Here is an 11,793-nt window from a genome sequence, read left to right on the forward strand (position 1 = left end):
GTTTGTGAAGAGTATGTTGGTATAAAGAAGCATGTTGGGTGCCGTTAACTTGTGCCGCTTCTTCCAGATAAGCTCTGAATTTGCTGGTAGTATTACAGTTGATCTCGGCGAAATAGTCCGCGTATGGAATGCGAAACGGGGGAATGAATCCTTGGCGGGATGCAATTTTGGCAGCTTGATCTGCATTTTCGTTTCCTGGAATTCCTTTGTGTGCCGGGACCCAGCATAGTGTCAGGTTGAAGTTTACTTTATCTAGAAGAAAGAGCTTATGTTTAAGTCTGTATATAATGTGGTTGTCGGCCTTGTGGTTGTATTGCGAGATAGCTTGAAGCACGCTTAGTGAGTCGGTGAAAATGACGGAGTTGATCCAGTGGAGTTCTTCGATAATTCCTATGGCCTCAAGCAGTGCCCAAGCTTCGGCAGAGAAGATGGATGTTTCTGCGGGAAGTTTATGCATTATGGCTTTATTTAGATTAGGGATGTATATGCTGGCTCCGACGGCCAGAGAGAGTTCAGATTTTGAGCCATCCGTGTAAAGGTGAGTGTGTTCTTTGAAGAGTTTATCAGCTAAGTGCCGGAAACATTGGTTGACAAGGTCCTGAGAGGCATCTTTGTCCAGCTTCGTGAGAGAATAGTTGATTTGTGGGGAGAATGAGTAGGCAGAATAAGGGTATTGGAATTTCGGAGGAATAGTGCTACGAAATATTTTTGTTAAGTCTCCTGAAGCTTGGATGTAAATTCCAAAAATTGGGAATTTATTGATGAGATTGATTTTATCCTGTGGTGACACCACCAGATCCCTGAGGGATTTAAGGTAAAAAGTGGCAGGATTACTTTTATTGGCAAGGGCTTTGTAAATGTATTTAAAGGAAATTTGAGAGATTCTAACTTCTAAGGGGGGTTCTTTGGATTCGTATAGCATTATGTTGATAGGAGTGGAATTTCTATATCCGAGGGCAACTCTGATGCATCTATAAATAAGTCTTTTAAGTTTCAAAAAATTTGATGAGTTATTGCGAAATTGAAAGATCTGACCCCCATATTCAACAGAGCTTCTGAAGATAGCTCGAAAAATTTGCAGGAGTAGACGGGGATGAACCCCCCACCAAACGCCGGAGAGAGATGAAATAATGTCCGCTAGTTTCCTGCCTTTATGTATTAGATATTTCAAGTGTGTGTCTCCTTTGAGTTTTTCGTCAAACCAGATGCCCAAGAAACGGGCACTAGGAACTCTGGGAACTAGGGTGCCATTTATGAAGATGTCCGAAGGACCTTGCATATTTTGTGAAGAGGAGCGCTTCCGGGAGAAAATCAAAAGTTGAGATTTGGCGGGAGACAAGGTCAAGCCTCTGTTGTATGTGATTTTATTAATGTGCGAGGCTCTTTAGTAGGGCAGGGACGATTCGGCCATAAATCGAATTAATTTCAGAATGCAGAGAAGTAGAGTCCTATATACAGTAGCGGAATTCTGCAACTCCTTAGCGACAATTCGGTATCGTTACAGCGTCGCAGAAAAGCTGCGAGAATTCACCAGTAAAATGGCGATTTTTGGCTACAAAAAACTTTGCAGTTGGCGATATTTGTCCAAGCTCATCTGGCAACCCTGTTTTCCGGTTCGCTCCGCCATCAAGGACCTCGTACATGAAATGCATAACAGAGCATAAACATAGCATAAGGTCTCTGGACCAATGAGAATGTTATGTAAATCAATATGGCGACTTTATGCTGGATGCTCATTGGTCCATCGGTTTTATGTGTTCTTATGTTATGTTATGCATTTCATGTGCGAGGCCCTTTATATTTCATTTCCACTGCAGTCCACAGATCATATAAGTGCATCGAACACTCTTTACAAATTTTAATTTACTACATATACTTCTCTGTAGAGTCCTATATAAAGAGAGAAGCGACATTGATGTCCGAAGCTCTGGATTGGTAATCTGATTGATACTTGATTGGCTAAGCGAGCAGCCATATTGTGAACACAGCTGTTGCAGAATGATACGAATGGTGTTTGATGACGTTAGAGCGGTCCCAAAATGGCGGAGGAGGATTCAATTGGATACTGAAGGTTGTGGTGGGGGTTAGATGTCGCTTCTCTCTTTATATAGGACTCTACTTCTCTGCATTCTGAAATTAATTCGATTTATGGCCGAATCGTCCCTGCCCTACTAAAGAGCCTCGCACATTAATAAAATCACATACAACAGAGGCTTGACCTTGTCTCCCGCCAAATCTCAACTTTTGATTTTCTCCCGGAAGCGCTCCTCTTCACAAAATATGCAAGGTCCTTCGGACATCTTCATAAATGGCACCCTAGTTCCCAGAGTTCCTAGTGCCCGTTTCTTGGGCATCTGGTTTGACGAAAAACTCAAAGGAGACACACACTTGAAATATCTAATACATAAAGGCAGGAAACTAGCGGACATTATTTCATCTCTCTCCGGCGTTTGGTGGGGGGTTCATCCCCGTCTACTCCTGCAAATTTTTCGAGCTATCTTCAGAAGCTCTGTTGAATATGGGGGTCAGATCTTTCAATTTCGCAATAACTCATCAAATTTTTTGAAACTTAAAAGACTTATTTATAGATGCATCAGAGTTGCCCTCGGATATAGAAATTCCACTCCTATCAACATAATGCTATACGAATCCAAAGAACCCCCCTTAGAAGTTAGAATCTCTCAAATTTCCTTTAAATACATTTACAAAGCCCTTGCCAATAAAAGTAATCCTGCCACTTTTTACCTTAAATCCCTCAGGGATCTGGTGGTGTCACCACAGGATAAAATCAATCTCATCAATAAATTCCCAATTTTTGGAATTTACATCCAAGCTTCAGGAGACTTAACAAAAATATTTCGTAGCACTATTCCTCCGAAATTCCAATACCCTTATTCTGCCTACTCATTCTCCCCACAAATCAACTATTCTCTCACGAAGCTGGACAAAGATGCCTCTCAGGACCTTGTCAACCAATGTTTCCGGCACTTAGCTGATAAACTCTTCAAAGAACACACTCACCTTTACACGGATGGCTCAAAATCTGAACTCTCTCTGGCCGTCGGAGCCAGCATATACATCCCTAATCTAAATAAAGCCATAATGCATAAACTTCCCGCAGAAACATCCATCTTCTCTGCCGAAGCTTGGGCACTGCTTGAGGCCATAGGAATTATCGAAGAACTCCACTGGATCAACTCCGTCATTTTCACCGACTCACTAAGCGTGCTTCAAGCTATCTCGCAATACAACCACAAGGCCGACAACCACATTATATACAGACTTAAACATAAGCTCTTTCTTCTAGATAAAGTAAACTTCAACCTGACACTATGCTGGGTCCCGGCACACAAAGGAATTCCAGGAAACGAAAATGCAGATCAAGCTGCCAAAATTGCATCCCGCCAAGGATTCATTCCCCCGTTTCGCATTCCATACGCGGACTATTTCGCCGAGATCAACTGTAATACTACCAGCAAATTCAGAGCTTATCTGGAAGAAGCGGCACAAGTTAACGGCACCCAACATGCTTCTTTATACCAACATACTCTTCACAAACGCCCTTGGTTTCATCGCAAACCTCTTGACAGAGAAGAAATTGTAATAATCAACCGACTCAGAAGCAACCACTACAACTTAAAATACAGCCTATTCAGAAAAAATATGTCAGACTCACCAAATTGCCCCTGTGCGGAAGGTCGGCAGGACGCCAACCACATCATTTTTTACTGTCCTATTACCACTCCGAAATCATCTAATCTCAGACAATACCTTAAAGACAAATATCCTTCATTCCAAATCAACATCTTTCTTATCCTCAGCTATCCTACTACTAAACTATGTCGCCTCATACTTTCATATTTCAAATCGTGCGAACTCAACATTTGAACCCTCCCGCCTCGTGTGCAAGCACGAGTTCACGTCTCCGACGCGATTCAAGGGGAGGGCGCTTAATGCTCACTTTAAGTTAAAGTCACTAGATTTATAAAGTACCGCAATCATTCCGCCATTTTGGCTCCAACATGCGGCACATTTAAAACGTGCATATGTGTATAAATGTATTTAAATAAGAAAGAAAATCATAAACTATATAAATTAATTTTATTTACAATGATTCTTATTCACATATGACTTTATTGCAACGCTTTTACTACTGTATGTGTTCAATATGCGTTAATATTATATATGCGTATTCTATATGTGTTAATATATATTTTTTAAGGTAAAATGGATGCATCCTATAATAAATGTTTTGATAAGTTTAACAACAATATTGTGGCATGATGGCACAAAGTCTGTACGACAATTATTTAAAAACACTTCAATACAGTCTAAAGGTTTTAATTTATTCAAAATTAGGCATGTTTTTAAACGTTTAATTTCTCAAAGTACAACAATAACACAACAGATCTAGCGCATCTCACGGTGTCTCACGGTAAATAATTGCACTTAATGTGTAGATACATACATTATGAAAGTGTGCACTCTTTACACTTTCCGACGCCATTTTGGCTCCAAATCCTTATACATTGAGTCTTATGAATTGCGGTACTTTATTAATCTAGTGACTTTAACTTTAAGTGGCTCCGCAGCTGTTTGGAGCGCGCGCCCGTGCTCCCAGAGCTCCGGTTCCTTCGCCATCACCAATTCTTTTCTATTATCATAACTCGTTACATCTCTCATCCCATCATTTATACCTTTCTGTTACCCGAAAAAATTACTCTGGTTAATGGCCAAATCGTCCCTGTCCTGCTAGTTACTGGGGACGGGTGCCAATTCAATAAAGAAGAAGAAGAAGAAGAAGAATAAAATCACATCGCATGTTGACATCGTTTTCGCTTCTAACCTGTAAGTAATTTCAATTTGAGTGTGAAACAAGTGGTGAGGTTAAGCCCATTAATGGGTAAGCACGAAATTCTGACTCCCAAATATATTGCTAACAAAATGAAAGCTAAAGGTTTACAAAAGTTACGATGGTATTGTCAAATGTGCCAGAAACAGTGTCGCGATGAGAATGGCTTCAAATGTCATACTATGTCAGAGTCACATCATCGTCAGCTATTGCTATTTGCTGAAAACGCACATCGGTACATGGACCAATTTTCCCGAGAATTTTCAGAAGGATATTTGAATCTGTTAAAGAGGCAATTTGGCACCAGACGAATGCCAGCAAATCGAGTGTACCAAGAGTACATTTCTGACAGAGGACATATACATATGAACGCTACTAAGTGGTTGACTTTGACTGCGTTTGTGAAATGGCTTGGACGTACTGGACAATGCGTGGTTGATGAGACTGAAAAAGGTTTGTACACATTGTTTAGAGCTTGATAGAAACTAATTAAAAAAGTAAAAATTAACTGAAGTTATAAAGTCAACTTTTAACTTACTAAGGGAAGATTTTTAACTCGGAAAGTTAAAAGATTATACAATTTTGACAATACATAGAGAATCTTGATATGTAATAATATAACAATAATATATTTTTTTGCTGTTTGATTTTACTCTGGAGAGAGAAAATCAATTTTTCTAAAATTGGCCCATTTTATTTTATTATTAAGTAATTACAATTGAAATCAAGAAAAGGAAAACAATGATTATAGCAAGATTTTGAATATTCCTGTGATTTTATATACATTTTCTAGTTTTTCAAACTGCAAACCATTACCTTCGTTCTTAAAACATAGCTCTTAGAGCCTTTTTCACCAATCTAACCAATCTTTCACCAATCTTAGTCCATTGGAATTGACCAATTGCATTTGTTATTTCACACAATAGGCAATGCGAATAGACAATTCCAATGGACCAATTCGATTTTGCAAATTTTTGTTGTTGTCAGCCATTAACAAATTAATTATGCCACTCAATCGGCATTAAAAGTTTCTCTAAGTACAGGCTTCAAGCTTTAATTTTGTTTTTGAAACATCCCTGTATCTTAAATATTTCTTGTTTTACAAGTGTTTGAAGTTTAGTAAATTTTTATTATACTGCTTTCTTTGCTGGGCAGTGATATGGTTGGATTTAGAAAAGAATAACCTTTAATTTGGCTGAAAAAAAATTTTTTCAATTTAAAAGAAACATTGAGTGATGGGGGTATTTTATTAAACAAAAACATTTTTTTCTTTACAACTTTAAAGTACTTTTTAAATCGTACTTTTGTTAAAAAAGTTTTTTTCTATCTCTTATACTTTTGACGATATTCGCTCTGAAAGAAAAATACCGCATTTTTCAAAGGGGTGTTTCACCCCCTAAACATAAGATTCCGCCCATATAAAGAAATATAACTGTCTTTAATTTTCGTGTTTAACAACATATTTCAAGTAAAATCAAATCGGCGCCGGACACCCGTGACAGTTCATAACGACCTTTTCTCGATTTTAATTGTTACACACATCACGATTTTATTCAAATTATTGTATTAAATAATTACATTTTCTAATCAATAAATCTCGTTAAAAGAAATAAATGTACTCTATGAAATTTTCTTTTTTTTTCTTTTGTTAATGAATAATGAAACAAAAAAATGAGTCAATTTTCAGGGATTGACTTTACTTCCCTTCTTTATAAGATAAATTCAAGCAATAAAAAATTTGTTAATAAAGGTTTCAAAAGCAAAGATTTATCATTTTTTTGAATTTTTAAGTGGAGGACCTTTTCTTGTTAATCAATTTCGAATGAGTTAATTTTAACTTTAATTAGTTATTTAAAAAATGTTTAATTATTAACTTATTAATCCTTTTTCTTAAGTTGAAATTTTATCTGTGCAAAAGAAAAAATTGCAAAAAAAAAGAGAAAAAGTACATTTCCATATAAAGGACAATATTTCTTTATTATTTTTCATAAACTTAATTTACAAATAAATATATTAAATTTATTTGGTAATGTACCTAATTGTTTTGTTTTATTTAGGGTAATTAATTTTTTTTAAATTACAACTCTAATGTCATGCTTTCCAAAATTAACTTTTATTTAATCATAATGCAACTTTTAACTGAATTATTTTATCATATTCATGCAGCTTTTAACATAACTAAATTAATTTTATGTTAATTTCTCAGTTAATTTTAACTCAATTTAGTTTAAAAAATATTAATTTATTCAATCTTAAATTTTTATGTTGTCAAAATTCTTTACAATTAGATAATTAGAAACAGATTTATCGATAAAATTTTAAATTTCATAAAAAATGTGTTATATTGTTTTAGGTTGGTTCATAACATACATCGATAGAGATCCTGAGACTCTCGCTGCACAGAAGAAAAAAATAAAAAAGGCAAAAATGGACAAAGACGACGAGGAGCGATTGATGGATTTTATTGCCAAACAAATAGAGAAGGCAAAACAAGATACAAAAGCTGAAGGCGAAACATCTAAGACACCACTGATGCGTCCCGAGAATGATACACCTTTGATTCTCAATATAAAACTAAAAACAAAGCCAAAGTTGCTTCCTGTACTTAAATGAAAAATTTTTTCCGCAGAATCGTGATAAATTCTAAACGGAATTGTTCTACTCCCTACTACGAGTAGTGTGGATAAAGCAAAACTAACGAATAACATGAGTATTCTTTCTACAGCAGTCAGAGGTCTAAATTTCTGTCCAGCAGCCGGATCTTCTGGTTCTTTCTCTCGTACCGGTGGTTTTTCATATATTAAATATGCCAAGCCGAATGTGCTAGTAAAGAAACCTAGCCATCCAACATGACACGTTGCAGCAGTTACTAAGTTGACAAGTGAATGTTCCCTATATACAAGCCGGTAACTGTTGCTTATGTCATCCTTTTGTTTATATTTTTGCTCTGCCCAGGCATTCGTTTTGTTAGTAACTTCGTTAATAACTTCTTGCAAAAGTGTTTTTATTGATAGGATCAGAAATTATTTTTTTGCAAAACACAGGTCGACACAAAATAGTAGCTTTACTCACAACGTAAGCCACTCTTGTGAATCACTATTCTGTAACATTACGTGCAAATATGTTTATGAATAATCAAAAAGGATAAGATTCATTAAATTATATTAGATTTATTATATTATTATTAAATCAGATTAAATAATATACATATAATAACATCTCAGTATTGCCATTATTTTTTATTTTTATATATAGGATGTTTGACAAGTACACAAATTTTTTTAATTTTAAATAAAATAAGAATAACAAACTTGCAATCAAGGTTTTTTGAATTATAAATATTGAAATATTCACATAAAGTGTTTAAAATGTGCAAACATTTAAACATTATAATTAAAATCATTCATCAAAATTTTGTTCTTAACTTTATAATTCAGAATATTTAAATATTCATGTAAAAAGTACTTAAAACATGTGAATATTTAAATATTTACAATTGAGAAACAAAGTTTTTTTACAATTTTGTTATTTTTTCCCCTTATTTTATTAATTATCTAGAATCACTTAAAATTTCTTCAGCCTATTGCTAAACATCTGAATACTTATTCCAAAAAATTGATGTTTTTTTTTTAATGGTTAGGAAATAGAATAATATTATATGTTGTAATCTTAGAACATGTAGGGTGCGTTCGTTTATGCAGACTCTGCCGCAGATGTTTGTTTACTCCGTCTGCGAAAGCGACTGCAACGCGGTTTGTCGTTCGTTTATGCAGGGATGCATCCCATTTGCGCAATTTTTTACGAGGTCCTGCCATGGTGGAAGGATAACATGGTGTGTGCAGTTCGCGCGTGTCTCTCTCTAAAAATTTGCCCTCTTTTTTTTTTTTTTTTTTTTTTTTGTGTCCTACTATGGACACGCGTATTCAACCGAACCGGAACGGTATATGTGGTTATGCTACGCGAGGGCGGCGATGTTGAGTGCCCTAGTTGGTTAATTAGTAAGCTCGCACTCGCGAGTCCCAATTCTAAATGATTCTCTTCACTTTCTTGATAAACTCATAAATGATCTCAAACTTTTTCCAGTCTTCTCTCTTCAGGATATCGTGTATACACTCCACCCTCTCAAGTCGCCTTCTCCAAAGTCTCCTTCCTAACCTCATTCTCTGGTCATCGTACTTACGGCAGCGCCACACTATATGATTGATGTCTTCCATCTCGTAACCGCATTCACATCTCACACTCTCTATGTAATTCTTCCTAGCTAACGACGCGTTCAGATTGTAGTGGTTCGATCTCAGTCTATTAATTAATGTCACATACTGCCTTTCCATATTACACTTGTGAAACCACGGATGTTTCTTACTACCGTCATAGAAGTTATTGAAATAGAATATTCCTTTATATCTGGATTCGTTAACTATAACATTTTGTGTATTCTTCCATGCGTCCTCTTTATATATACTAATAAGATCTTTGACAGGTACCTCCAAATTATTATTGTCATCCACCGGTTCCTCGGCACCCATTTTTGCAAAATGATCCGCAAGTTCATTTCCTGTAAAACCAACATGAGACGGAATCCATACATATAATACATTTTTTGCGTATAAATCTTTGAACCGAGTGTGTAATCTAACAATTTCTAAAATATACTTATTTCTATATACATTAAGACTGTTATTATTAATAGCCTGCAATGTCGATAAACTATCAGAAAAAATAACAACATTATCAAAGGAATCTATCTTATTAAATGCTATTTTCAAAGCCGCCGATATAGCCGCCGCTTCCGCTGTAAATACAGAACATTCTTTAGGCAAACTAAAATAATGCCCCTCTTCCTGTTCTTCCAGAATCACGCTAGCTCCCGTAGAAATAGAATGTTGCGATTTTGAGCCATCTGTGTACATTATGAGCGTCCTATCATTTAAATTATATTTACTTTTTACTTCATTTATTAATCTTAAATCTTCCTGTACGTATCCTTTGATTTGTCCAATATCACAGTTCTTTTTCTCACGATTAGGGCCATGTAGCCTTCTTCCTATATCATCATCTATATCTATTCTATTAGTGATCATATTATATTCTAAGTTCCATATTTCATATGAATTTTCCTGATTACCCAATTTATCTCTATATCTTTGGACATAATCCCATGCTTCGCATAGCACGCTCTTATTAAATAACGGATTCTTATATTTAGCAAACATTTCTTTGCGACTTAACTTATTTAAACTGTTTCTAATAGAATCCTCACCGTATTTATGAATTTTACAACAAAAGTTCTTAGCCAAGGTCAACGCTCTATCTCTTATCAGAACCACTTTCGATTCTGCGATGATAACATTATTAGGGGTACTATTCCTATATCCGAGGGCCGTACGGATTCCTAAGAATTGTGCTCTCTCCAAGCCAAGCTGTAATGATTTCAAATTAGGGCTATAAACAAACAGGCCATAATCTAGAACCGACCTAACCATACTTTTATATAACATTAAAGCCGTGTTTACTTCAATACCTCTTGATATACCGCTGAGATACTTCATGATATTGTTAGCTTTATTTACTCTACCTCTAATGTCTAATACATGTTTATCAAATCTTAGCTTGTTGTCTAGCCAAACTCCTAGGAATCTAACCCCTCGGTCATTGTACACTCTACGTTTCTTAACTCTAATATATAATTTTTTATCACAGAAACCTGATTTAGAAAATTCTACGATTTTTGTCTTTTGAGGAGCCAAATCTAGATTTAATGTAGCCAAATTTTTTGCAATCCTATGTACCGCCACTTCTAAATTAATTTTATTTTCAAATCTGTCCTCGCCTTGTACATACACTGCGACATCATCTGCAAATTGTACGATCTGGGCCGAGTTGTTTATTCCCTGAGTGATTTTATTAGTATATAGTGCATATAAAATTGGACTGAGTACAGCTCCCTGTGGCAATCCCCTGTACATCTTTCTGACATCTACTTCTCGGTTATTTATCACGAAGCTAGTTTCTCTGGGATTTAGCCATTTGCTAATAAATTTAAGAATGCCAGAGGGACAATTCTCGTCACTTAATTTTCTAATCATTATTTTAAAGTCTACCTTATCATAGGCCGATTCAACATCCAAGAAGGCAGCCAGGGTGTAATCACCAGATAAATTGGCACTTTTAATATCTGCAATCATCTTCGTAAGATTCTCCATACACGATTTTCCTCTTCGAAACCCGTTTTGCATAGGATCCAATTTGTTGTTACTTTCGAGCCACCATATAAGTCTTTCGTTTACTAACCTCTCCATTAATTTACATATACATGACGATAATGCGATCGGTCTCACTTTGTTTTTGCCAACTTTATCAATAAAGATAACCTGATATTTATTCCAGTTTAAAGGAAAATAATCCTCGTTCCATATAATATTGTAAAGATCTAATAAAAGTTGTTTTCCGCTTATCGGTAGATTTTTCAACATCAAGTAATCAACATTATCCAACCCAGGGGCCGAATCTTTTCTAATCATATGCATAGCTCGGAAAAGTTCATCCATGGAGAATTCACCATTCATGTCATTGGTAGATCGTTCTTCCGTCTTATTATCTTCCTGTCTTATTTCTTCGACCCACGGTGGAGCCAAGTCTGATATTGTTCTTCTAATTTCAGCCTCTCTATCTTGATGTTGCCAAGTATTCCAGTTTATTTTGTTTTGAACATTTTTCATAGTTCTCATTGTGTTCCACACATATGATAGACTTGTATACCTATTAATTCCGTTACAGAATGTTATAAAGTTTTCTTTCTTCTTTTTATTTATCGTTTTTCTAGCAATAGCCCTACATCTTTTATATTCTACAAAATCTTCTATTTTACCGGAGCGTGTCCATATTTTTAATTTGCTTTTCCTGTCCTTTCTTACTTTAGCGCATTCCTCGTCCCACCATCT

At 35.6% G+C, this 11,793-nt stretch overlaps 2 protein-coding genes across 2 annotated transcripts; both read left to right on the forward strand.

Moving 5' to 3' along the window:
- Window positions 1-240: 240 nt before the first annotated feature.
- Window positions 241-3,953, forward strand: LOC120358672. Its single transcript, XM_039453638.1, has 2 exons — window positions 241-1,317; window positions 2,378-3,953. Exons 1-2 carry the CDS (start codon window positions 1,131-1,133, stop codon window positions 3,886-3,888), a joined length of 1,698 nt encoding a protein of 565 aa, XP_039309572.1. The 5' UTR covers window positions 241-1,130; the 3' UTR covers window positions 3,889-3,953.
- A 647-nt stretch (window positions 3,954-4,600) lies between these two features.
- On the forward strand, window positions 4,601-8,075 carry LOC105206665 (DNA/RNA-binding protein KIN17-like). Its single transcript, XM_026141606.2, has 2 exons — window positions 4,601-5,305; window positions 7,206-8,075. Exons 1-2 carry the CDS (start codon window positions 4,900-4,902, stop codon window positions 7,463-7,465), a joined length of 666 nt encoding a protein of 221 aa, XP_025997391.1. The 5' UTR covers window positions 4,601-4,899; the 3' UTR covers window positions 7,466-8,075.
- Window positions 8,076-11,793: the final 3,718 nt, after the last annotated feature.

The sequence above is a fragment of the Solenopsis invicta genome, chromosome 9, assembly GCF_016802725.1.
Source record: "Solenopsis invicta isolate M01_SB chromosome 9, UNIL_Sinv_3.0, whole genome shotgun sequence".
NCBI lineage: Eukaryota > Metazoa > Arthropoda > Insecta > Hymenoptera > Formicidae > Solenopsis > Solenopsis invicta.

What these genes read in the sequence shown, in the direction of transcription:
- LOC105206665 (XM_026141606.2), top strand. Translation starts at nt 4,900, where the DNA reads ATGGGTAAGCACGAAATTCTGACTCCCAAATATATTGCTAACAAAATG. An exon ending in GGTTGATGAGACTGAAAAAG is followed by an intron (nt 5,306 to 7,205) that starts GTTTGTACACAT and finishes ATATTGTTTTAG; the next exon opens with GTTGGTTCATAACATACATC.
- LOC120358672 (XM_039453638.1), top strand. Translation starts at nt 1,131, where the DNA reads ATGTCCGCTAGTTTCCTGCCTTTATGTATTAGATATTTCAAGTGTGTG. An exon ending in CTTCCGGGAGAAAATCAAAA is followed by an intron (nt 1,318 to 2,377) that starts GTTGAGATTTGG and finishes AAAAACTCAAAG; the next exon opens with GAGACACACACTTGAAATAT.